Below are 23,474 nucleotides of genomic sequence, written 5' to 3'. Positions count from 1 at the left end.
TAGTCGCTCCGCCGGCAAGACAATACGATAAAATGGGTACACGCCTCGACAGAAATATCAACCACTATCCATACTATTATCTTTATCCTCTTCCTGGGCGAATATATCCTTCAATACTTCCCACTGTCACGTCGTTTCTTGTGTTTTATAGTCTGGAGCTCAGTGATACTGCCAATCGCCGTCATCTTGCACCGGCGGGTCAGCATGTGTGAAAGATCGCATGATTCTTCCGAAATCACCTTCGATGGAGAGACATGTGTCAGTCGACCTTTAAGAAGTAGCGAATACTTACTTACTTTTCGTTTCCGTGAACAAAAGCTCCGAGCCAGGGAGCGTATCATGCCGGCCCCTGAAAAAAGAGCCAGAAAGCTACAGGAATGTTGTAGCCGTATCTAAGCCCTTTGTTTGCCTTGTAGCGGTACCATGACACATCGGCGACCCGATAGGGTCCTGTACTTAAGGCTACAAGCCTGAAGTTCGAACTACTAGGAAACAGGGTTGGTTCAACGGCACCAAGGTCGACCGTGACATGACTCGGAAAAACGTCTTCTGATAGATACCTCGTCCGCGTCAACCCCAAGAACAGTGTGCCATTACCTGGACCAGTGACTGTGGACAAATTCTTGGGATCAGCTTGCTACAAACAAATTTGGATTACATCTATGGCAAATGGAGCAAACTATCAAATGATAATATTGTCTCATCCCATGCGCCGGTATCGTCGTGTGCAAGTCAAACAGCTGGAAATTAACTACTAAATGCAGGCTCCAACTTGAACTTTAACAACACCAGACCTAACTTGAAGAGACCGCTGTATAATTCGATTTTGGAGTAGGTCGAGCGCAGTGCGCGGACAATAACCTGCCGCTATGAACCGATGGGCATCAGTGTACTTGTGTGGCTGAATGGTTGGCGCTTGAAGTCAACGTGCTGGCTATTATTTTATGCTTCGGAGTTCTGGCATGATGCATCTGTCCAAGGATGAGACGCCCATTTCCTTCTCACGCTCAGTGTACCTAACCGTTTCTCTCACACCGATCCAAGGGCCAAAACTACAGTCACTCTCGATGAGTGAAGACCATAGACCAGATATCGATCCTCCTCCAGGAACCTCCAGATCTAGCCAGGCAAATGTTGTTGAAAGCTAGGTACGTGCTGGTCTCTCGAAATCCATAGCTGCCCTTATGCGCCATTTGTCCAGGACCAATCTCGTGGGGGATTGTGTCAGTCCCTGCGGAAATTGAAGAATGGGTTAAAATTCCTGTGCGTGGACGTCAATACTGTTTGTCCTAGATATGGCTGAGACTGTATAGAAACGCTCTAAGCGAACACGCAACCGCACCACTGCGGTCCAGAACGTCGAAACTGAACGGGCTTCATCTAATCAGAAAGTTGAGGTAAGTGCTCAAACTTGCTATCCTAGTCCTCCGGTGTTCTTAGAGCCCCCCAGGACACGCTGCATCTTCATCCTTCCAACGACAACAAGCATCCCACCACATCTGAGATTCTCAGTGACTCCGTGAACCAAGGGTTGTCTGGTGAACCTGCTTCACAGGTGTGTTCGTCAAATATGTTGATTCTCTTCTCTAATTTTTGCGGACCCACAGGTTCAGGCCGCTCCTTCTGACAGGGACAAAGGACCTGATCCCCAATTAGTTGACGCTGAACTTCAGGGTGCATATGATGGTACACAAAACATGAAATTACTCGGAAAACATGCGACTTCTATGGCATCCGCTGCCGACAATGCCCCAGCGGGTCTTGCTGCTGTGGATGATTTTGAGACGACGTATCTATTCCGCGAAAGATTATCGACGGTGTCCTTGAGAAGATTGCGGATGTATGGGCCATTATTGTTGATTGGAAGCGAACTAATCAAAACATCCGTATGCAAAGATGGCGCTGGGTGTGCTGTCCGCTGCATCTAAAGTATGTTTGGTTTCTCCCAGAGTCCAGTCTCCTGCTAGAAGTCATAATGTCTTATAAATTATAGTCGCTCAAGCAGAGCGCGACAAATCGATGTATAGTCTTCTCAAGAAACTGGCTGAAATTTACCGCTTCATGACTCAAGATCACAGTCTTAGTAAAATTGAATCGATGCGCGGTATCGTTGGAAAGATCGTTCAGCAGACTCTTGAGTGCGCGCGTTTCATCAGGGACTACTCGGAGACAAAGAACTTTTGTGAGTCACCAAGCTATCGCACTTTGCACACGAATCTTATACTATTGTCATAGGGAAGAGACTCGGGAAAAACGTTCTTTCGGAAACTGATGACGTCGTCAAACGGTACTGCGACACGCTGGTCGAGTTGCCGAGATGCGTGAGTTCTTAGTCTATATCATTCGTCCTCGTAGTTGCTAGCATCAATCCTGCTACTAGCTCCACGTAATGATGACTTTATTGCTGCAATATCGAGTATAGTACCATTTTCCTTTAATTCCTTATCAATTTCATACCTAGCACCGAGCCTGAATTTACGATTGTCTGACTGAACGATACGCTGAAAAGCAGACTGGGTGAAAGTCAAATGTTGTCGCTCGTAAGAGTATGTACCGCAAACTAATTTCATCAGAGCCGTGTTTGCACCCTTGACATTCATGCAGATGTTTGAGTAGATCATAGGCGCTTCGGTGTTCCTTGTTTCACCGTCAGCGCCGAGAAAACTCAAAGTTCTCATGGCAGTCGCAGTCTTTCGATTGAAGTGTATGTGACAAAGTGGCTACAACCTCGCACATACATTGGTACAAGGACATACCGATCGACTCATTCTCACGTCTGAAATCTGATGAGGAACTTCATGGTACCACGACAGACAGAAGATGCCTCTTCCATGGCTCTTCACATATTCTGCCAGGCTGACACGACGATTCACCGTAGTGGGTTGCCATTTGCTTGAAGTTCTGGTTGTTCCTGCAGGGCATCGTTCACAGGCGAGTCTGTAAAGAGGTTGGGAACAAAATCAACTCCCTGCCAGTGGAACGTGTCACAGTTTCCATCGTTTACGCTGGTATCTGTTAAGAGTCGTCTGCGTCCTTGATAAAATCGAGGCCGCACGGTCCATGTCAGTGAGGTCAGAGCTAGTAAGATTTGTATTCATTTATGTATGTCTCTGGTGCACAGATGTGCCAATCAGCGGATTGAGTAGAGCCTCTAGCAGGCAAACGCCGAAATTCACCATTATAACCTTCTGGGTACGAGAAGGCAGCGGGTATTTCTCATTCGTCAGTGTTACTTGCTACTGATTAGTCGGAATTCGATGTCGCCTTCCCGGGTTATTCAAGGACGCAGGATGAATTGTACAAGTACCAGAAACAGGTGTGGGGTATACGGTGGTAGGAATCCCTGCCACCATACCTTACACCAGCTTCTGGTACTACTTAGGATCGTGAACGACGTGTCGAGTCATCGTTTTATCTAGACATCAGATCTTCAGAGAAAAGTCGATGAATGTTCGCGAAATATACGGAAAGGGAGAAGAGGATCAGAAGTGGGAGCACACAAGAAGGCTGAACAGTCATTACGTTTGATAAAGCTCCTCGTACCACAATTATTGGACGATGCACGATTTTAGGCCACAGCGAAGGGTATTGAGATGAAGGTAGGCGTCGATAACGTTTATCGTGGTTTTTTTCGAGCAAGTACAGTGGATAGCACCAGCGGTGCGCGTCGTACGTACTAGGTCTAGTGTGAGTGATTCAGTTGGTCGGAGACATAGGAGATGATTTCAAGATATAAGCGCACGATCGAGAATGACAGTGAAATTCAAAAACTAACCACAAAGTTCCAACACATGTACAGACGCAATGATTGGACAGAAGACAGTGACTCGTTCTGTTCAAGAAACCTTGATCGCTTGCGAAATTGTGCTACCCGCCTCCGCTGGTGGGGGTGAAAGTGAAATGTGCAACAAAGAAAGACTGGGAAATGAAACGAAGGAGAGAGTAATGGACGAGATTATATTGACCGCAAGTGTAGAAAGTACTGGACTCTGGAGCTCGAGGAGAACATGGGAATTCAGTAGTAAGTGGTCAAACGAAGCGCCGCCCGGTGCCGCGCCGATGGTGCCGATGATGAACGGTACGCTGTGCAAACAATAAAACTTAAGTCAGTGGCAGGAGTGAAAATTGGTCACATTTATGATTTCGATGACTACGAAATGTAACTAAATTTCACTCCTGTCATCCTCTTCTTGTAGGAATCACGTCTCGTATACCAACATTAATGATGAGATGAGTCAATCATAAGAGTTGGGATATGTACGACTTGGAACAAACAGAGTTCTCTTTGTTCCAAATCGTGCGTATCTGAAGTCTGAAGAGACGAGGAAGCAGAGCCCATTGAGAGCTCAGGCCCGTGATGCTATTGAGGATTCCTTGGTGCGGGATGGGTGGAGCATATGCGCAGTGAGGGTTCGCACCTCGCGGAATAGATGGGAAGGGTTGATGATAGAGGCCGTGCGCAGATGGGTCTTGCGGGGGATCAGCAGCATTTAAGTAGTGGTGAACATGAGTGGCGTGGAGAAATCGCCCAATAACCATTTTGTCCCACATGGCACGCAACTCCATAATCAACAAATCATCAGATAACCATGACAATAACAATACAATACAATAGCGATAATAGCGATCATAATAGCGTGTGCTATGCCATAGAGAATAGAAAGAATATCTGTACTTGGTGATATGACAGCAAACAATAAAACAATAAAAATAGTCAGTAGCAGAAGTGGCGACATGCCTCTTGTAGGAAGCGCCTCTCATATACCTAATCACCACAACATTAATGATGAGATGCATCAATCATATGAGTTGGGATACGCACGATTTGGAACAAAGAGAACGTTTAAATCTCTTTAGTTCGGGGCCTAGGTGTTTGGCGGATATCGTGTGCTTACGATAGCTGTTAGGTCCAATTTTCTTCCCATCAAGGTTTGAGAGTGCGACCACATTGAGATGAAAAAAAAACTCACAAACAACGGGTCGTTGTATATCTTGCCAGAGCTTGTTTTAATTTTCTTGACCTTGCGGCGTTGGCGGACTTGCTTTTGACAGCTTGGTGCTTGAGGCAGAGACGAGGAAGCAGAGCCCATTGAGAGCCCAGGCCCGTGATGCTGGTTGAAAATTCCTTGGTCCGGGATGGGTGGAGCGTACGCGTGAGGGCCCGCACCTCCCGGAATAGATGGGAAGGGTTGATGATATAGGGTGCGCGCCGGTGGGGGAGCAGCAGCATCTGGCGGTGGGTGTTGAACAACCTGAGTGGCGCGCGAGACATCACCCACTGCAGGGGGGTAATAACTATTTTGTCCCGCTTGGAACGCGTGGCGCGCAACTCCAGCACCCGCATCAGGCGAAGGTACGACGGGCGTGTATGGGGGCGCGGGACCACGCGTCCAATGAGGCGGCACACCGTACGGATGGTAGGTGGCGTAGCCTGGATAGGGAATGCATGCGGGCTCGGGCCCGGGTAATTGACCCATATGCATGCCAGTGTTTGGCATGTGATGTGTTGCATCGGAAGAATCTGAACCGTGCGGTGAGGAGGCATGGGGGGTGGATTGGGTCATCTGGAGGTGAAAAGTAGATATAGTTAGAAAGCACAGGTGTTGAAGCTGGAGAGAACCGTACCTGGGCTACCATATAGTGATTTGAAATATTAAGGTTGTTTGTACGCGTTCGCAGTGATAGTAAGTTCAGTAGATGAGGGACAGAGGATGAAGGCCACCGTTTTAGATGCTCGTCCGGCGCTGGTATTTCGAATGTTTGTTTCCACTGCTGGGACCTTCCTTTCGGGGAAGATCGTCTTTGGAGCGCCATTATTTACTAAATGGACGGTGGTCGTTTTGTTCGATGCGTCAGTTTTGCTTCTACACTCAGCCTTGTTTCAAGTGCGCGATGATAAGAAAAGAAGTGGGCTGTGGATGAACCGTGGAATCTTTGTATCCCCCTGAGGTCAACAATCTGATTGGGGCATCACAACTTATGTTTCTGGCTCCGCGAATAGTTGAATGATCGCAAGTCCGTGGCCGATTCGCATGAGTGACAAGACTCATCAGGTCTCCCTCTGACCAAGCTAGAGAACGACCAAAATTTTATTTTCCTATCTTCAAATCTACACAGTCGAGTTGAAGGAAATCGCCGCCTTGCAATAGTAGTCGATTGAGGTAAAGGTGTGTCTTTGCCACCCAACTGAGAGCCTACAACCGATCGCTTTTTAGTGTTTGTACGAAGAGCAAGACAACATAATTTGCAAGGAATAACCTCCTGGCCCCGAACGACGGGTGATATGGATGCCGTGAACGGTAAAGGAGTAAAATTCACTTACCCATGACATCGACTCAAGGGAGCACCAAAAAACGCCTTCACCGTTGAACAGTCGTCCCTGACATTGCTTTGAACCGCTACAGCTCGTGAACACAGCACAGAAGCGACATCCGCATGTCCTGGTGCGCAGAAGTCTGGATCGGATGGAGCGACAGCATGTGCATGAAATAACTGGTTATAAAGATGAAATGGCGTTATTGCTGGGCAGAAAGTCATACCTGAGGATACAGGGGGTATCTTTGACAACTGCAATGTGCGACCATCGCATTGGTATAGACTTTCTCGAAGTGCGACCAAACGTCGACCAGGTGATATTTCCGGTCACGATCATTCATGGTTCAGAGGCTTTCAATACTGATGTTTCGACCACGGGTGAAGATCGGTTGTCATTTGGTTGTCATATGACCTTCCTATTCTCCTCCTGCCAGTGCGCCTTACAGCTTGCGGTGCGTGTCAAAGATCCTCTGCGTCATTTTTGATGGGCCTACTCTCTGAGGCCGCGCTCGCATCAACTTTGCAATGGTTTCGGATATAACGCCAGAGGTGCATACACGCATTTGAAGGAATTTTAGATGGTCGTCAACTTGGTGCAACAAAATTTGCTGTGCGTGCATGAAGAGAAGGAATACTGTTGGTTGACCTCTGAGTCGGTCCTCGGATTCTAAGCGTCACATCCGAATCCCGATAGCTAGCGGTTGTACTGTTGTTTAATTGTTGACTCTCACGTTTGCATACTACAGGGCCACAGGCTACAGCACACTACTTGGCCTACGAGAACGCGACTCAACGCGAAGCTGGCTGAATCTAGCGAGCTCGAAAATGAGGTCAAACGTGAGCCCTACGCACACCGTAGATGCGTCCAAATACCAATATCGTCGTTGTCTCACTCATTTCTTCTTTCGAAGGAAAATCGAGTCTTACCATCGCACGCTCAGTGACTTGGCGGAACAACTGGCCATTCTGGTTTGCTGTCTTTGTTCGGACGCATGACGCTTGTGGATTTGGCAACATCAAAAACTTCTTTGGACGGGTGCACCATCACAGCATTTGTAGAACAATCACTTTGTATCATGATCGGACCCATCTTCCAACAGTCAGCCGACAGCTCATTTTTGTTGCTGAAATTGTCCACGAAAAAAACTCGCCCTGGAAATCGGAGAGCGGTTGGAGAGATGATATTGCGAGGCCATAATTTGTAAAATGCTGGTAAATGCTCTGGCGATGTATTCCAGTTGCACGAAAGACACGACACCAACGACATTATTTGATAGCCCAGAGGCAGATCAGGCATAGCTGCTCCTCCTCACCATTACTCTTTCACCAGGCCAGAGTCGACCCGTGCTACCCGAATCTCGGACATGTGCAGCGATCTGCAGCAAGGTAATATTTGTGTTGAGAATGTGACACGAATTTACAGGTATGCTCGTAATACTAGAGGAAATATCGATCAGACAAGTCGCGGCAAATCGAATCGTAACAGGCTATCGTCCACCGGGCCCGTCTATCGGCAGCGCTTCAAGTAGCTTAAACTATCCAATCGTCTTATATTGGAGACGAGGAGCTGAAACTCGGGTAACTCTTGTCGTGGAGGTAAAGCGGTACAAACACGTTATCCTATATTCTTATTCGACACAATTGCCCTCGTTGACTTTTCTAGTACCCAAAGTTGACGCCTAGAACATCCCCACTGCGACATACTTCCCTTAGTTGTCGTTCTGAATTATAGTAGTAGCCCAAAAGCTTTGTTTGTTTGGATCCAATGGTTTTGCCAAACAAACGCCTTGAATTACTGCACTAGGCGCGGAATTACAATCTTCTTCAAGATCAAAACTACATCTTCACAATGCCCGTCATACAGTACCAGTACTACTAGTAATTAGTGAGCCCCGTTGAAAATAACATGTATCGCGCACAAATCTGTTTCATTCCCTTCGTTCGTATTCATACATCCGAGTCGTCATAACACGGTGCTGCTATTTCATTCTTACTTACTAACAGAGGCCCTCACCATGCTCTTCTCGTACCATTCCCTCTCAAACTCAATCGCCTTCTTGATCGTCTCCGAGGTGCGCCACCCATGCTGCTCACCATCGAAGAAGTGCGCCTCAACATGCCCCTTGTTTTTAATGACCCCATCAATTATAGTCCACGATTGTGCGGGTGGAACAACTTCATCATCATTGCCTTGAAGGACCTGTCGGAAACATGATCTACCCATCAGAACGCACTTTCATCAGCATAAAAACTTACGAGTAACGGTGTCTCAATTCTCGCGGAAAAATACACTGGACTACGGTCATGATAGACATGTGGTATCTCTTCCTTCGTACCACCGAGAAGCTTTGTCATGTACATAAGTTCGAACTTGTGTGTATCGTCTGCAAGTAGCTCCAGGTTTGAGATCCCGAAGTTGCTCGTGGCACTCGCGAAAAACTTGGTTTTACTTGCTACAGAGGAGGCGAGGGAAATGGAGGCAAGGACAGTATATCCACCTGAGCTCCCGCCACGGATCGCAGTGCGCTTGGTGTCGATGAGGGAACGGAGTTCGGGCGATTGGACTGCTTCGATGCAGTCGCTTACGTCGGTGATACCCCAGTTCCCTTTAAGGCGCTCCCTAGTCACATCGTCAGTGCTGCTCCATGTAAAAGATGACGACAAACATTTACATACACATATGTTCGTCCGTAGCACGAAGAACCACTGTAGTTTATATCCAACCTGCAATTGATGAGCATGATGATCCTCCAGAGTGCGCCGAAACCTACCAAGCATATCCTCTGCTTGTGAAATACTGCTTCAACCAGTTCAAATTCTGGGGTTCTAATCCTGTGGGTCCGCCGTGTACGCCAAGCACACAGGGAGGCTTTTCGTTTGGAATGCTTGAACCCGCATATGCCGGGTTGTTTGGAGCATAATACACGGCATACACAATATTGTCACCCGCCAGTTTAAGTTCAAGAGGGATTGGAAGCGAAATGATACCCTCAGGGAACGGTGCAGCGGACGTCGATGCGGTAGATCCGAGTACCTGAAAATCGGGTATGAATGATGGTCCGATAAGAGTACAGAGCATGGCTGCCCCAGGGGCGTTGCTTCGCAATCCCGTGAAGACAAAAGTATAGTCCGACACGCGCTGGACATGTTCGACAACTACAAAGTCGAAAGATTCGTCTTTAATCTCCGTGTAGGACCCTGTGGTGATATCAACAACATAGAGGACGCTTCGGCCACCTCGCCATGCAACACAAATGGCTTTTGTGCCACTATCGTCCAGGAACGCGAATGGGTAATTCCCGAGCGTCCAAGGTGGCATGCAGAAGTCTTGCTGCACAACAGACGAGAGGACCGGTTTTGTGCACGCCTGAGTGCACTCCCACAGGTTTGCGAACCTGTTTCCCTCCTCGCCTTCGTCAGATGTGAAGAGAAGCTTGTCGTTGGAAGCCCACAAGGGGTAACACGCGCTGATTGTACTAGCGCTACCAGCTACCAATTTCGTGTTGCTTAGGCTAAGTGTATGGGTATTGGGGTTGTAGTGGACGTCAGCCACGTAGAGCTGACCTCCCTCCCAAGGCATATCTGGGTGCTCCCAGAATTGCCATGCGAGCCTATCGCCAGAGGGGGAGAAGGTCGGCGCTGCATAAAATTCTCTTTGTGCATTCTCAGTGCAAACCAAGGACGTGACAGTCGTAGCTGCGGAGTCGATAACGCAAAGAGAGTTGCGCACAGTTTGCGGTGTGTCGTGGGTATGGTCTTCTAAGATTGCGACTAGTAGGTCAGTGTGGACTGGGTGTACAGAGAAATCTGCGTAGCGATAGATCTTCTTCGGATCCTCTGTGCACGAAACGTTAGTAAGGCGTTGTAGTCCGGGATATTAACATAGGCACCTGGTGTGATTGGTTGAATCTTCCCATCTTTCGCGGCATAGACAAGGAAGTCCGCAAAATTTGAAGAGTAGACAGTTCCGTTATAAGCAATCGCAGCAGCTCCACCATACTCGTGAACGCGCGTGCGTGCATTGAAGTCCTTGGCGAAGACTTCATTTTGAGTCTGGTTGCTTAGAAGCACGTATCGACCACCTTCTGATGCACGCTGTTCAATGTAGTAGATGTCTTTCGTGACTGGGTCTACAAATATGTCGCTCATAGAGACGCTCTACGGTGCAGATCAGTTTCAGATACTACCAAGCGATCTGAAACGATTTGTGAAACATACATCCTCAGCGATAGCATCAGCTGTGATGGGGGACTCCCAAAGGCCGTATGGAGCATATTCTGGAGACATCGCAGTAATTGTTGAGAGTTAGTAGACTGGACACAGGTTGTGTGGGAGGAAGAAAGATGGAATCCACGGTACTTGTTACATCAATTGATGACTAGGCACAACATTGATGTACATGCACTTTGCAGTATTTGAAAATCAGAAGAATCATCGCCAGACTTCCGGCCACTTTGAAAAGTACGCAGAAGTACATTTTGTGCCAGGGTTCAACGTTCAAGCCGTGATGTTTGGTTCTAAGGGTTTTGACAAACAACCACTTCTCGATCGTCTACAAACGGATTCTTTGCGGATTTTTCATTTTTGGATTTCTGATGTCGTTCCGCCCGACGCTTCCTTTGCGCAAGAAGTCGAGCACAGCATGGCTAGCACGACAATCCCGTGACCCTTTTGTCAAAGCGCGCCTCTCCTCACCATCATCCTATCGTTCACGCGCTGCCTACAAGCTCATCGAGCTTAATAACAAGTGGGGGTGCTTCCTCTCACGTCATAGCCCGCGCAGTGTCGTGGACCTTGGTGCAGCTCCAGGCGGCTGGAGCCAGGTTGTCGCGGAAAACTTTGGGTGGACCCTTGAAGCGGTAGACAATGCGGAAGACTTTGGGTTACGCGAAGAAACGAAGGTGCAGAAACGCGGTTCTTGGAGCACCGAACCTATGAACAAGACTACCAGGCGAGGAAAAATTGTTGCACTAGATCTGCTACCGATTATGCCAATACCAGGCGTGCAGACGCTGCAGATGGACTTTCTAGCTCCGGGTTCGGCGCGTATCGTACGTGATGCGCTGAAAAGTCCACGAAATCCTGAGGGTACAGCGGATATCGTGTTGAGTGACATGGCTGCGAATTTTTCGGGAAGTAAAATTCGAGACTCACAAATGAGTTTGGATATCTGTCATGCGGTCTTCGATTTTGCAAAAGGTGCATTGACTGTTAGGACAGTAGATGAACGAGGGAAGGCGTCCTGCGGCGGGATACTGTTGTATGTCCTTCATTGTCCGGAAGACGAGTCGCTCGTATCTGACATATTTATTCTAGGTTGAAGCATTTTGCTCATCCATTACTACAAGAGTTCAGAAAGGAACATCTAGAACCTAACTTCCACCTCGTACATTATATCAAACCGGAGTCAAGCCGGGCTGACTCTGCAGAAGGTTACTGGCTGTGTCGCGGTTGGCTGGGTAGGACTTAATCGGTATCCTTGGGCAGGCAAACCCGCTTTCGACTAACATTATTACGCTCTATCGGTCCTTTATCACAAGTCAGGTACATGGGCACGTATTTGTATAACAAGCAGACTGTACAAGCACCGCAACTCTGTTCAGCCTATGGGGCCGAATATCTAACATCAACATCTCTTGCAAATCTGACTCGATTCACTACTTCCAAACTCCTTTACTTCTTGTTTACTCCCACACAAAGTCCCTTGTGTTCCCATCGCAAGACAAGCTCCATAATCGAACTGACACTTTTACTAACCCACATCTAAACTCATAAACTATGCAGGCGACTCGCAGTCAATAGTACACTCCACCAGTTAGTTTGCATACTTCTGGTCACTGTCAAATACATGGCATGAGTGCTTCTGTGACAAGAATAGTGTACATCATATTGTAGACCTAGTGAGTAACATTGAACTGCAGTAACATATCACGCAAATCCTACACCAGAAACGAGCGCTATCGTTGATCACCACCAGCTGGTAACTCCCGCTCAACAAATCGAAACTGCACAAGTAAGAATAAATATAAAAGGCTTATGCCCCAAAGCCATAGAGCGTGCGACCGGAGCGCTTAAGAGCATACACAACGTCAAGCGCCGTCACGGTTTTCCTGACAAATAGCCAACCGTCAGCGTGAGAACCAACACTGGCCACAGCAGTTAGATCCTTACCTTTTGGCGTGCTCAGTGTATGTAACCGAGTCACGAATAACCTACAAGGGGTCAGCTGACGGCTCCGCAATCAGTAGTCGGGGTGACTCACGTTCTCAAGGAAGATCTTCAAAACACCACGAGTCTCTTCATAGATGAGGCCCGAGATACGCTTCACACCTCCACGGCGGGCAAGACGACGAATAGCCTGCGGAATATCAGACACGTGCTGGCTGTGCATCAGAGAAAGGACATACGGGCTTGGTAATACCCTGAATGTTGTCACGCAAAATCTTGCGGTGACGCTTGGCACCGCCCCTACACAAGCTCAGTTAGATATCACTCACTAAGAAATATCGTTGATACCTACTTTCCGAGACCCTTTCCACCTTTGCCGCGTCCAGACATTATAGTTTATGGTATGTGTGTGTGGTGTGTTAGATGAATAGAAGATGATCGCACTTGGTGGTGGTAGTGGTAAGAGGGTGAATAACGCGACTTCTTTGTTGATTGGCGTGTTTATATGTAGGTACAGGTCACGTGACCTCATCATGCTGCACTGTCTTTATACTACTAGTTCTCTTGAGCCTGTGGCCTAAGCACGGACCACCTTGAAAAGCCGAAGTGCACGCCCCTACAATGTCCGGTGCTCATTAGGCCCGACCACGGACCATTTTGAGCACAAAGACTCGAAGTGATGGATTCAAACGAAGCCTCTACGATAATTACAGAGAGATCTCAATGACTTGACTGCCTAGGCTTTTATACGCAATCCCCGCGTCTGCCATGGCCACTTCCTTTCATTCGAGTTGGGCACCTTGCTGATTGGATATGGTGGATACGTGAATGTGACTACATCACTGATAGGTCGTTCGACAGACTCAGGGGTGTAACAGGCCACCGCGACAGTCGCAGTATTTTTCGGAAGACGTAGTGGGGTGCAGAAAACCGAAGACACAGCATGTGTCACCTGCCGAACCAGCGGCTGGTCTGAAACCCGTAGGATCCGTCTCCGGCTTGAGTCTTGAACCAGAGCTTCTTCTTCCTGTGTTTCACTTATACGATACTCCGAGTCGATTTTTCGGATCTTCTTGTCGTGAAAGTGGACTGGCTCATCGCTGGCGGTGTACAGCTTGATGTGGGACACGAATCGACGGATATGACGCGTGCGAGTGCTTGTCGCGGAATCGAGGTGCACGTTTGAGTCTTCACGAGTCAGAGGGGCTATACATGACGCCAATGATACAGCAGACTACGTCTTATCAGATGATTAAATCGCCCGAGGTATGGAGAAACATATTACCAGTTGCAACTCCAGGGACTGACGTATGCTGTCAGATCTGAGGGCCCAGAAGAACAGGATATGGTGCTTACTGAGGAGATGTTCCGACAAGTTCCATCACCGAGAAGATTTTCTCTGTTTCCTTCGTTGATTGATATATCGGCCTCCAACCTCTCCGAGTCAGTCTGAGTATGTAAGCTCCTGTTTGTACTCTTCATTTGACAATTGTGTCTCTTGAAGTACCTGTACGCGTTGAGGGCGAGCTGGATAAAGACGATCACAATGAATAGCGTTGCATTCAGAGGCGTTTTGAAAACGGCGAGCGAGCCTTTGAACCAGCGCCACACGAAGCGCTCAAAGGATGTTGAGAGGGTGACCGTGTGCACAAAGAGGCGTCCCGCACGTTTGGGTTGAGATGCAGAAATGACTGTAAGCATAATGCTGAATTGTGAAAGATTATTTTGTACCAATATATGTTGGTAGGATGTATAGCGGGCAATCCTACCGGGGAGTAGGAGAAAGGTCGAAGTTAAGCGTGAGTTAATTTGCGACTTGAACGCGCCATGATCACGTGCCCGTTAACTTTGGTCCCGAATTCGCGAGCTTCAAGTCATTTACTATCAGCCTTCATCATGATTTACCATGATCTGCCAAAAAAAATGCGACGATCTTCTATGTTCTCGATTTATCTATACTATCAATTCAAAATATAGATTTTGAAGTGACTGAGGCTTAGTATGCGTCGCACCTTCACTTCCGAGTCAAGCCCCCAACTCACTCAGAGTCTCAGACGCAAGCGCACCCAAGACGTTTCTACGGACGCGCCGTTGATACCAAGTGTGCAAAAACTACACATTCATATGGCAGCCCATCCAACGGCGGGCTGAGCGCATGATCTCAAACAGCCCTCAATTGCAGAGCCTCGCACTATTGCTTCAATTTCTCTAGGTGGGATCGGGTTCACTTCCTGCATCATGATGTAATTCTGACTTGGACTGCGTCATAGAAAGTTGAACGTTCAGAACGTTCAGTCCTCGTCTATGCGTGATACTAAAACTTGAACGCCAGATTGACGGGCTTTGCGGTCGTGTGCACTATGTAGACTCGGAACAGTCTGATTCATAATTTTATCATCTGCGCTCCAAGCTAAGCAACAACATCAATGAAAATTTAAATATAATATTGTATGAGTGAGGCGTTAACATTTCAACCATTGGGTCTTTCACCTTTCTCTCCACCGCGTTAACCCTCATAACCGCTACGTGCGTTGTTGATAAGTGGCACCTGGATCTGTATATGTAGAAGAGACGCATATTTCCCCGTTTAAACAGACATATTCAAATAAGGTTTGAAATCCGACAATCATAGTTTTTGCTATTTTTCTATGCGTGAATGGGGATCACAAGCAGTGCTAGTACTAGTGTTGTTATCGCAGGGATTGAATATTGAATCGCTGCCACATTAGGCAAAAGCGGCAGTGACTTACAAGTTGTGAGTCATATATTGACTCACATTCACTTGAACTAACACTCAAACCCTCGACATCACAGACATGGCGTCGACGTTGGATGTAGAGGCAAAGTATGACTTGATCACGCGGAGGGTGCAAGAGGTTCTGGGCGGTGATTTGATCAAGGCTATTCTCGCAGAAGGTAGACTGCCAAAGGCTTACTGGGGTACGCCCGCTCAGTTCTGATCGAATATTCAAACTGATCCTCCATGCGTTGACTAGGTACCGCACCGACTGGACGGCGTACGTATAATCTTCTTGCCAGGCCAAATCAAGCCGATAACTAAGATGCCCTTTAGCACACATCGGTTACTTCGTCCCATTAACCAAAATCGCTGATTTCTTGAGAGCTGGTGTGGAGGTCAAGATCTTACTTGCTGGTACGTCAAACAACACCCCTTTATGCGAGAAATGGTTACTGAATAAGATTCAACAGATGTACACGCTTTCCTTGACAACCTAAAGGCTCCCTTAGAACTTGTCGCACATCGGACAAAATACTACGAATTTATCCTTCGCACCGTCTTCACCTCATTAGGGATACCCACATCAAAATTAATATTTGTTCAAGGCTCAGATTACCAGCTTACTCGCGAGTACAACCTCGATAACTACAGATTGTGCGCAACCGTGACAGAGCATGATGCGAAGAAGGCTGGGGCCGAGGTTGTAAAACAAGTCGAGAGTCCACTTATCAGTGGTTTGCTTTACCCTGGTTTGCAGGCTCTTGATGAGCAGTACCTCGGCGTTGACTTCCAGTTCGGTGGGATTGATCAGGTGTGTACATCTGCGAATCAGATAATGGACTACCGATTGACATCTCCTGGCTGCAGCGTAAAATCTTCACATTCGCAGAACTCTACCTTCCTCGATTAGGCTATGCCAAACGTGCTCACCTCATGAACTCCATGGTTCCAGGTCTCATGGGGGGTAAGATGTCATCTTCGGATCCAGATTCGAAGATAGACTTCCTTGACCCTCCCGAAGCTGTCAAGCGCAAAATCAAGAAAGCTTTCTGCGAGGAAGGAAATATCACAGAGAATGGACTTCTCGCGTTCATTAAAGCTGTTCTCATACCGATAAGTCAGCTTCGCATCGAGCGTCGGAAGGGAGAGACAGGCGTGGACAGTGAAGAAGGCCAGGGTGCCATTGGTGACCAAAATCCATTTGTAGACGATGATGCACCGGAGGGGACGGTGTTTACCATCAGACGAGAGGGCAAATTCGGTGGTCCTCCAAGTCATTACAAGGATTATCAGGAGCTGGAGGATGATTTTTCAGCGAAAAAGGTTCACCCTGGTGATCTCAAGACAGCTGTAAACAAGGCTATTGATAGCTTGTTGGCGCCGATTCGGAAGGCTTTTGCTGAGTCTCCAGAGTGGCAACAAATAGAGAAATTGGCGTACCCAGATCCAAATGCGAAAACGGAACCCAAGAAGAAAAAGGTTGGTCGTCTCTCTCGATTCAATACCCATACTGAGCGTTTATGCTAGGAAAAGGTGTACCATCCGCCTCCGCCAGGGAAAGGCAAGAATGCCCAGGTGACCAAAACCCCTGCCGAATCTAGTGAACCGCCGCCACCTATCAGCGAAGATACTCAACCGGGCGCTGCTGGCGAGCTCTAGGATAATTTTAATTAGCCATGAGTATGAGAAGTACGACACAAGGAATGTATGATTGACATGGATATGCAAGAAGTGAGGATAGTGATTAGGTGAGTGGGAGTAAGTTATGAGTAAGATGCATTGTTTGGTATAGCGAAACGAACGCAGAGAGAGCGAATCAAGAACGTTGGCGGTCTTTTTCTCGACTGCTCTTTGTGTCTATCCTCACGTATTCACTCTCATCTGGATGTCCATCCACGTCCTTTCTCGTAGCCATGTATGCTTCTCCAAGAATCTGCATCGCAACAGCTCGCATCTGGGCTTTAGAGCGGGATATTGTCAGGTCCTCGAGCACGCGATCACAAGTTTCGCGCAATACAGACTCGATTTCAAGTTTCGTGCCCTAACAGTGTCATCAAACGTGTCAATGGGTTCGAATAAAAAATGAAGAACCTTGAAAAGGGCCTGAATGCCTTTCTCAGCAGCCTGCTCTTCCAGTTTCTTCTTCTCCTCCGGAGTAAGGTTTCCAGCTTTTTCCGCTGCTGCGATTTGATCAAAGACGCTTTTCAACTCGATTGCCGATCGCAGTGTTGACACACTACCTAATGTCAATCTCAGAAAGCGTTAACAGTTCTCGGTACTTACGTTTCGCTGAATACGTGGTATTTCCCTTGGACATTGTGGAACCAACCACCGACACCCAAAAAAGTCTGATTCGTAGCAAGATAATGCTTTGCTTTTGAGACATACACAAAGCCTATGGCCTGCAAAAGCTCGACACCATAAGACTCCTTCTTTAGATCCCTGGAAAGATAATTTCAGCGAGTGCAACGTGTATGCGCATGATATACGCACTCCGCTTCAAGCTGGCAGATAGTGCGCCAGCTATTTGTAACATCAGGGTCATATGGACTCGTTGCGGACTCGGTAAATATGCTTAGTTTCCGCCCGAGGTTCTCCACGCTGCAAAAGCCGTTAATGTCACAGAGTCGCAGATTATGAAATCTTACAGTTTCTGGACTCGTTCTGCACGAGCTGCTGCTTTCTAAGAACACTGTTGTGAGATTTTTGTGAAACGGAAAAAGAAATGGAGTACCTCTGCCGCCAATTTCTTCTCTTTCTCCTCCTTTCGAGCCTTCTCTTCTTCACTCAGGATCTCCTTACCCTTTGCATCACGTTTCACATCCTTATTGTCTTCGTCCTCGTTTTCTTCCACCTCTTGTAGGGCAGCTTTCATGTCCTTTGCAAGACTGATCTGGCCAATTATTGGCGCAAACCTCTCTCCACCGAACATCGCTCCAAAGATTTCCTCCGGGTCGACGAAGCCTCCTTCTGGCTGACTCTCCTTGGGACCGAACTCGTTATATTTCTTGCGGAGCTCTGAGTCAGATAGTGTCTGATACGCAATGGCAATCTCCTTGAATCTTTCCTCTGCGTGCGGGTCATCGCGATTCTTGTCAGGATGATGCTTTATTGCAAGTCGTCCTTGATAAACAGGTAAGTGAGAAGTCTATCATCATCAATCGAGGTATGCCGTACGGTATGATTTCTTGATATCATCTGTGCTTGCATCTATTGGAACACCTAAAAGGTCATAGTACCCTGTTTCCAAAGGTTTCTCCTGCGTGCCGATCTTACGACCTTTCTTGACATTTGAAGGTGGAGTACTTCCAGAACCCATCGGATTGTGTGGAGACGTTGAGCTCGACATAGTGGAGTAACCAGGTGGTAGTTGCGTAAGATAGAACGCATGTGTATAGGTTGATTGGCACTTGAAGCAACGGACGCGCAACAATGTACCTTGTGCCGGAGTAGGAGACGGCACTGGAAACTCAACCTGAACGTTACAGTGCTCGCACTGAGAGCGTATGTGGGGGGTATACTGTCGGGACGACTGGATTGGATATGCAGAACTCATTGTCGTCGTTCAGAGACTGGCGCAAGGGTCGAAGGGAGCTGCGTCTCAGGCTGGCTGAAAGTAGTAACCAAGTACCAGCCCTGAAAGGAAATTCAAGTTATACTAGTCACCCATTTTCATCCAAACAGCATCCAACCCGGTCAAACCAAGTTCGGCGTCAAATCCTATCTGTGATCTGATCAGTACATCAATTGTATGTCTCTCACACATGTGCAACACAGTCTACTGATATACCTATGGCCAGATGGGTAGCGGGTCTAACAAAACAATACAGCATGAAGTCTACCCTACCTCTAATAATGAAATAAAAAACACATCTACCCTGTAGGTCATCACAGTGTGGTCGTTAACGGGATAATAATAAAAAAGACATGTGTCATCAACGGAAATGGTCGTCTAAAGGAACAGTCATCAAAAAGAACTTACACCGGCAGATTCGCTAGGTTAGCTTTTTCGATCATGGTCACGTTCGTATCGTTAAGCTTTTCGTCAGAGTCCGTGCTCCGTCGAGCAGGATTTCCGGGGTCGCCGTGGTCTGGTTGGGGTGTGTGGTCCGTGCTGCGGTCATAGAATATTGATACTGAAATGAACTGAATAGAGACAACTGTCAAGAGGAACCAAAATACTGCGGCTCGTCCTTTATACTCATGTGAGCCCCCATGGGTGGCCTCCACGGATGTCTCTATTGAGCTCACACCAGCGAGACCAATTGCTGATCCAAATTGAAGACCGCCGTTAAAGATGGCACCAACTGTGCCTGCCATGGACGAAGGTGCGGCTTGAAATATAGCAATGCTGTAATTACAGTGATTGGAACGTGTTAATGAAACCACTACAATTTGGACTTACTTTGTGTGCGTATACGTCAGCATGACCCCTGCGCTCCCTAGAGAAAAAGCTGGGAATACGTATGGCCAATAGTCCTCAGGTTTTCCCCCGCCAAGCGCCAGCAATACGGTCGCAACCATGCAACAAGACAGGCCTGTCAGAATAATCCATTTCGGACTGATGATCCGAGAGAGCGATCCGGTGAAACTCATAACGAAGGCTGCGACGCCGATCGGGAGCCTGGTAAGTAAAAACAGTCTGAGTGACGGGAAACATAGAGTGACAGTCGAGACCTTACATGTGTACAGCCGATGATATTGCCGACCACTCATATACGTTTTGCCACAGGGTGCTAAAAATCATAAGCACTGCGAACCACCAAAGAAGTGGCAAGAGCGCAACGGCAAAAAGAATCGAGAAATTGTTGTAAAACCATGTCCGAGGTGGTCTGGCACAAGATCAGCCAATGATCGGTGGTAGGTGCAAGCATCCCTGATGACATACATTGCAGCTTTGTCCACATGTATGCGTGTTTCCCAATAGAAAAATGTGATCACCATCAAGATTGATATGATCAACGGGACAAGCACTTCTGCAGATGCCCAGCCATCAGTGGAGCCGGATGTCACAGCGAAGATGAACAGAATTAGAGCAACTAACAGAGCTCGTGAGAGATGCGAAGTGGAGCATGCTGAAAATTCATACCAGTTAGGATGGTCACGCCGAGTAAGTCAAGGCTCTTCCATTTCGCTGCTCCAGGCTCAAGATTGTTTTTGGTGTTTGAAATCTCTGGAGGTATGATGAAGACACACGCCAGAGCCGCTGGCACAGCCACGATGGCTATAAACCAGAACGCCCAATGGTAAGATGTCCATTGCACCAACATTGCACCAATTATGAGACCGAGGACTGTGGAGGAAACCATGAAGCTAGTCATGGACAATCAGCTAGGCGAAATTCTCACCGTTCGCGACGCCGCCGCAGCCTCCAAATATCCCTATTGCGCGAGCTTGTTCAAGCGGTTCTGGAAACACGTTGACCAGGAGCGTTAACGCAGAGGGGATTGTCATCGAACAAGCTGAGAAGTGATCTTCGTCAGCCAAAACCGTCAGACCAGCGGGAATGTTTACCTATTCCAGTCAACGCTCTGAGAACGATGAGCGGAATGGTATCATGGACAAATCCAGCGCACAACGAGATGACACCAAGACCGGATACCCCCCCAACGAACGCAATTTCTGCGAGCTCATTAATGTCGCTATCTGACAGGTACGGCATAATACTAACTTGGGTTATATACGTCGCTAATGCGGCCACTCTAAACAATGCGTTCAAGTTGAAGTGCAAGGTCGAAATCAATAGGATGAGCACGCACGATGAGCAGGAAAGATGCAAAGGTCAACTGGAATGCACTCATGATCCAAGTGGATTGACTTTCAGTCATACCCATGGATACCTCGAGTACAGGGACTGCGGAGAAGAGAGCCGAGTTACTGAAGCCATCTAAGAATTGGGCGAGACAGAACATAAACAGTAAAGTTAATTTGCGAGTAAAGGAAAGTTTTTTAGGTTCATGATGAGCTGGCGCTTCAACAGAGGAGAGAGGCGTGAGTGGCAGCATCTAAACAAGATACTGCAGTTTGTCAGTTCAGGAGCGACCTGCTGATGAAGGAGAGGTTGGGAAACCTTCTCTCAAAATGGATGAATGGCTTCATATTATAAGAGGTATCTCCATGGCCAACGTTTAGACACACTGTGACGCATCTCAACACCAGCGAAGATCTCGATTATGCGCTCTACTAATGTGAGCACATGAATTCATGTGTAGTGTGAGCTTACTATGTAAACTATTTTTTGGAGAGATTGGACCTTTGTGTATTGCCAAGGGAAGTCGGACATACGACTCGCATCGTGCTTGACTTACCGTGGGTCTCCCGGAAATCCTCGCACCATCACGGGAAATCTGCATACCCGACTATCATAATGTAGCTTGTGATGATTATGTTCAGCTACACAAACAGGACTCAAGCACAGATTTATTGCATTGATTAGTGTAGGTTACTGTGTCTTTAGTAGTATGAGCCATACTATTCAAGCTTTTGTTCCGAGCTAGTCGCACTCTCAACGTCAGCACGAGTACTTTGCCTCAGCAGAATAAATTCAGCCCCAGGATTGTGATGCTCAGATTCTTGGTATTTCGTATGTACAACACAACTTTGCGTTCCAAACCGCACGGCTAGCCTTAGGGTGGAGGGAAAATCACTCAGCCTTTAGGGGTGGGTTTGGAAGAGGGTGGCACGAGTCTTACCCGAACTTACATTATAAAGAAGTTAAATCCCTGAAGGTCCAGACCAATTGGACGTGGACTCTCAGTTCCGTTGGGAATGAAGAGACAGGAATCTCAGTGGCTGTCAGTAGTGCTGGGCGTTGCAGGCAATTGTGCGCCACTTCTTGACAAAATTCTCAAAGCACTGCAAGGTGACACAAGTTATATAATTGTAAACACCATTAGAAGACTCATCAGCGCGTCCACATACCACTGTGTAAGGTGTGATCATGACGTTATCGTCAACAGGCCGCAGCTCTCGGTGGAAAGCCTCGCTCCAAATCATAATCTTAACCCTCCAACGCTTCATTTCCGTTAACCGCATTCCGCTAGGTCAGGGACTTGTAAGTCAGGAGACAGTCAGGGGCCCATCAGAGGTGTCAGAGGTCCTGTTAGGTCCTACTAGCAGCTATGGCGCGTGTCACAGGCTTCGTATGTTGTTCGACGGTCGTGCACCAACTTTCATGGCGTCTTGCCCACGTTCTAGTAGTGCAGATGCTGCGTCGACCTCATCAAGTGATATAGATTCAGGACCTGCAAGATCATCGTCAACATTCTGAGTCTGAGGTGCACAAAACTCGCTTGTAGATCGGCGACATCCGAGTCAATGCTTCCTTGAAGTTGTGTCTTACAATTGCGAATGTAGTTTAGGAATTGACCTGGGTGCAAAAACATCTGGATTCTGGACCTAGCGTTTACAGATTTGTTGTTGGCCTTCCGAATCTTGTCACAGGTCATGGACATTTAATGTTTTGAGCAGAAACCAGCCATTTACTAGCCAACCGGTTTGGCAGAACCCTGCCGCAGATTAATGTCAAACCACCGTGACAGGGATCACGGCGAAAGATTCAAACTTCCAATAATCTTCGTCACCTTCAAGTTATGGCCATCCATAGTAGCATGAGTCGATGTGACTTGGAGCAACTCACCTCCTTATCTGTAGAGTAGAAATAATTTTACTATGAATAGACAAACATTTACGATTGCACAAATGCCTGCCGCTGCGGCACTCGCCGGACACCACTCGAACCTGCGTGACAATACTGTCACGTGTGACAACGCGCGTTTTCCATCTTGACTTGTTCCTAGTAAGTACTAACTAACGATGCTTTTATTTTTGTTTAGCCGGGAATGCTGCAGCCATGAGGACGGTCTTCTCGGGGCCCAAGGCGTTTTGAAGTATATACTATTGACATACACGATCTAGTACCATATCGGTGAGGGAACCCGGCCGCCGCCACGAGTTTACGAAGTTGGAGAACTCCTAGTCATAACGTATTCACAACTCCTCGTCACTGGTGCAACTGCCACCGCCACCGACCACGGTCCGACTTTCAAAATTGATTGGCCTCATGCACAACGAACCTGTCGACATATTGCGTGAGTGTTTTAGATCCAAATGTCATACTCCGGTGCAAACGCCTTGTACTGACCGTGTCAACAGCTCGTACCCTATCCGGACGATCGAAATTTGTTCTGCAGGATTTCTATTCTGGATTACCTCCTTTTCGTGCATCACTACAACAGAAATTGTTGCTGCG

The 23,474-nt window shown here is 47.5% G+C and overlaps 9 protein-coding genes across 9 annotated transcripts; 3 read left to right on the top strand and 6 right to left on the bottom strand.

The window, feature by feature from the left end:
• The first annotated feature begins 1,046 nt into the window (after window positions 1-1,046).
• On the top strand, window positions 1,047-2,008 carry HD556DRAFT_1360819 (uncharacterized protein). The gene is made up of 6 exons (XM_041302626.1): window positions 1,047-1,136; window positions 1,202-1,267; window positions 1,314-1,397; window positions 1,451-1,555; window positions 1,608-1,817; window positions 1,897-2,008. The coding sequence occupies exons 1-6, from the start codon at window positions 1,068-1,070 to the stop codon at window positions 1,984-1,986; spliced, it is 624 nt and encodes a 207-aa protein (XP_041161875.1). The 5' UTR covers window positions 1,047-1,067; the 3' UTR covers window positions 1,987-2,008.
• A 2,883-nt stretch (window positions 2,009-4,891) lies between these two features.
• Window positions 4,892-5,564, bottom strand: HD556DRAFT_1307091 (uncharacterized protein; the record flags this gene model as incomplete). The annotated part of the gene is made up of 2 exons (XM_041299999.1): window positions 4,892-4,900; window positions 4,971-5,564. The coding sequence occupies 2 exons, from the start codon at window positions 5,562-5,564 to the stop codon at window positions 4,892-4,894; spliced, it is 603 nt and encodes a 200-aa protein (XP_041161874.1).
• A 2,660-nt stretch (window positions 5,565-8,224) lies between these two features.
• HD556DRAFT_1360770 (Alpha/Beta hydrolase protein) lies at window positions 8,225-10,836 on the bottom strand. Its single transcript, XM_041302625.1, has 6 exons — window positions 10,534-10,836; window positions 10,206-10,473; window positions 9,087-10,152; window positions 8,992-9,039; window positions 8,572-8,935; window positions 8,225-8,515 (listed from the first exon to the last, which is right to left on the bottom strand). Exons 1-6 carry the CDS (start codon window positions 10,600-10,602, stop codon window positions 8,306-8,308), a joined length of 2,025 nt encoding a protein of 674 aa, XP_041161873.1. The 5' UTR covers window positions 10,603-10,836; the 3' UTR covers window positions 8,225-8,305.
• HD556DRAFT_1268461 (ribosomal RNA methyltransferase FtsJ domain-containing protein) lies at window positions 10,837-12,116 on the top strand. The gene is made up of 2 exons (XM_041299145.1): window positions 10,837-11,575; window positions 11,632-12,116. The coding sequence occupies exons 1-2, from the start codon at window positions 10,911-10,913 to the stop codon at window positions 11,783-11,785; spliced, it is 819 nt and encodes a 272-aa protein (XP_041161872.1). The 5' UTR covers window positions 10,837-10,910; the 3' UTR covers window positions 11,786-12,116.
• HD556DRAFT_1360767 (histone-fold-containing protein) lies at window positions 12,117-12,958 on the bottom strand. The gene is made up of 5 exons (XM_041302624.1): window positions 12,836-12,958; window positions 12,723-12,783; window positions 12,578-12,673; window positions 12,487-12,527; window positions 12,117-12,425 (listed from the first exon to the last, which is right to left on the bottom strand). The coding sequence occupies exons 1-5, from the start codon at window positions 12,871-12,873 to the stop codon at window positions 12,350-12,352; spliced, it is 312 nt and encodes a 103-aa protein (XP_041161871.1). The 5' UTR covers window positions 12,874-12,958; the 3' UTR covers window positions 12,117-12,349.
• Window positions 12,959-13,061: 103 nt separating this feature from the next.
• On the bottom strand, window positions 13,062-14,276 carry HD556DRAFT_1360765 (uncharacterized protein). Its single transcript, XM_041302623.1, has 3 exons — window positions 13,840-14,276; window positions 13,769-13,786; window positions 13,062-13,717 (listed from the first exon to the last, which is right to left on the bottom strand). The coding sequence occupies exons 1-3, from the start codon at window positions 14,182-14,184 to the stop codon at window positions 13,220-13,222; spliced, it is 861 nt and encodes a 286-aa protein (XP_041161870.1). The 5' UTR covers window positions 14,185-14,276; the 3' UTR covers window positions 13,062-13,219.
• Window positions 14,277-15,248: 972 nt separating this feature from the next.
• On the top strand, window positions 15,249-16,942 carry HD556DRAFT_1360762 (tyrosine tRNA ligase). Its single transcript, XM_041302622.1, has 6 exons — window positions 15,249-15,423; window positions 15,480-15,500; window positions 15,557-15,637; window positions 15,694-16,034; window positions 16,091-16,702; window positions 16,751-16,942. Exons 1-6 carry the CDS (start codon window positions 15,300-15,302, stop codon window positions 16,880-16,882), a joined length of 1,311 nt encoding a protein of 436 aa, XP_041161869.1. The 5' UTR covers window positions 15,249-15,299; the 3' UTR covers window positions 16,883-16,942.
• HD556DRAFT_1360758 (DnaJ-domain-containing protein) lies at window positions 16,943-18,944 on the bottom strand. Its single transcript, XM_041302621.1, has 7 exons — window positions 18,401-18,944; window positions 17,958-18,346; window positions 17,872-17,906; window positions 17,717-17,824; window positions 17,507-17,665; window positions 17,315-17,459; window positions 16,943-17,264 (listed from the first exon to the last, which is right to left on the bottom strand). Exons 1-7 carry the CDS (start codon window positions 18,777-18,779, stop codon window positions 17,040-17,042), a joined length of 1,440 nt encoding a protein of 479 aa, XP_041161868.1. The 5' UTR covers window positions 18,780-18,944; the 3' UTR covers window positions 16,943-17,039.
• Window positions 18,945-19,201: 257 nt separating this feature from the next.
• Window positions 19,202-21,630, bottom strand: HD556DRAFT_1467874 (major facilitator superfamily domain-containing protein; the record flags this gene model as incomplete). The annotated part of the gene is made up of 9 exons (XM_041308395.1): window positions 20,983-21,630; window positions 20,895-20,925; window positions 20,738-20,845; window positions 20,572-20,685; window positions 20,313-20,516; window positions 20,112-20,262; window positions 19,906-20,055; window positions 19,629-19,847; window positions 19,202-19,574 (listed from the first exon to the last, which is right to left on the bottom strand). Exons 1-9 carry the CDS (start codon window positions 21,226-21,228, stop codon window positions 19,202-19,204), a joined length of 1,596 nt encoding a protein of 531 aa, XP_041161867.1. The 5' UTR covers window positions 21,229-21,630.
• Between the last annotated feature and the right edge of the window lie 1,844 nt (window positions 21,631-23,474).

This window comes from Suillus plorans, assembly GCF_016647745.1.
Source record: "Suillus plorans strain S12 chromosome Unknown HD556scaffold_19, whole genome shotgun sequence".
NCBI lineage: Eukaryota > Fungi > Basidiomycota > Agaricomycetes > Boletales > Suillaceae > Suillus > Suillus plorans.
The sequence above is the reverse complement of the archived record's forward strand: the minus strand, read 5'-3'. Positions and strand labels throughout refer to the sequence as shown.

Bases quoted from the DNA above. Each gene is read 5' to 3' on its own strand.
- HD556DRAFT_1360758 (XM_041302621.1), bottom strand. From the start codon at position 18,779: ATGAGTTCTGCATATCCAATCCAGTCGTCCCGACAGTATACCCCCCAC. The intron at 18,347-18,400 runs GTACGGCATACC...CTGTTTATCAAG, and splicing joins TGATATCAAGAAATCATACC to GACGACTTGCAATAAAGCAT. The intron at 17,265-17,314 runs GTTCTTCATTTT...TGACACTGTTAG, and splicing joins GCATTCAGGCCCTTTTCAAG to GGCACGAAACTTGAAATCGA.
- HD556DRAFT_1360767 (XM_041302624.1), bottom strand. From the start codon at position 12,873: ATGTCTGGACGCGGCAAAGGTGGAAAGGGTCTCGGAAA. The intron at 12,674-12,722 runs GTATGTCCTTTC...GATATTCCGCAG, and splicing joins TTCAGGGTATTACCAAGCCC to GCTATTCGTCGTCTTGCCCG. The intron at 12,528-12,577 runs GTGAGTCACCCC...GACCCCTTGTAG, and splicing joins TGAAGATCTTCCTTGAGAAC to GTTATTCGTGACTCGGTTAC.
- HD556DRAFT_1268461 (XM_041299145.1), top strand. From the start codon at position 10,911: ATGTCGTTCCGCCCGACGCTTCCTTTGCGCAAGAAGTCGAGCACAGCA. The intron at 11,576-11,631 runs GTATGTCCTTCA...TATTTATTCTAG, and splicing joins TCCTGCGGCGGGATACTGTT to GTTGAAGCATTTTGCTCATC.
- HD556DRAFT_1360762 (XM_041302622.1), top strand. From the start codon at position 15,300: ATGGCGTCGACGTTGGATGTAGAGGCAAAGTATGACTTGATCACGCGG. The intron at 15,501-15,556 runs GTACGTATAATC...GATGCCCTTTAG, and splicing joins TACCGCACCGACTGGACGGC to CACACATCGGTTACTTCGTC. The intron at 16,035-16,090 runs GTGTGTACATCT...TCCTGGCTGCAG, and splicing joins AGTTCGGTGGGATTGATCAG to CGTAAAATCTTCACATTCGC.
- HD556DRAFT_1360765 (XM_041302623.1), bottom strand. From the start codon at position 14,184: ATGCTTACAGTCATTTCTGCATCTCAACCCAAACGTGCGGGACGCCTC.
- HD556DRAFT_1360770 (XM_041302625.1), bottom strand. From the start codon at position 10,602: ATGTCTCCAGAATATGCTCCATACGGCCTTTGGGAGTCCCCCATCACA. The intron at 10,474-10,533 runs GTATGTTTCACA...TCTGCACCGTAG, and splicing joins CTGATGCTATCGCTGAGGAT to AGCGTCTCTATGAGCGACAT. The intron at 9,040-9,086 runs GTAGGTTTCGGC...CATCAATTGCAG, and splicing joins ACAAGCAGAGGATATGCTTG to GTTGGATATAAACTACAGTG.
- HD556DRAFT_1360819 (XM_041302626.1), top strand. From the start codon at position 1,068: ATGAGTGAAGACCATAGACCAGATATCGATCCTCCTCCAGGAACCTCC. The intron at 1,137-1,201 runs GTTGAAAGCTAG...CCATTTGTCCAG, and splicing joins GATCTAGCCAGGCAAATGTT to GACCAATCTCGTGGGGGATT. The intron at 1,818-1,896 runs GTGTCCTTGAGA...CCGTATGCAAAG, and splicing joins TCCGCGAAAGATTATCGACG to ATGGCGCTGGGTGTGCTGTC.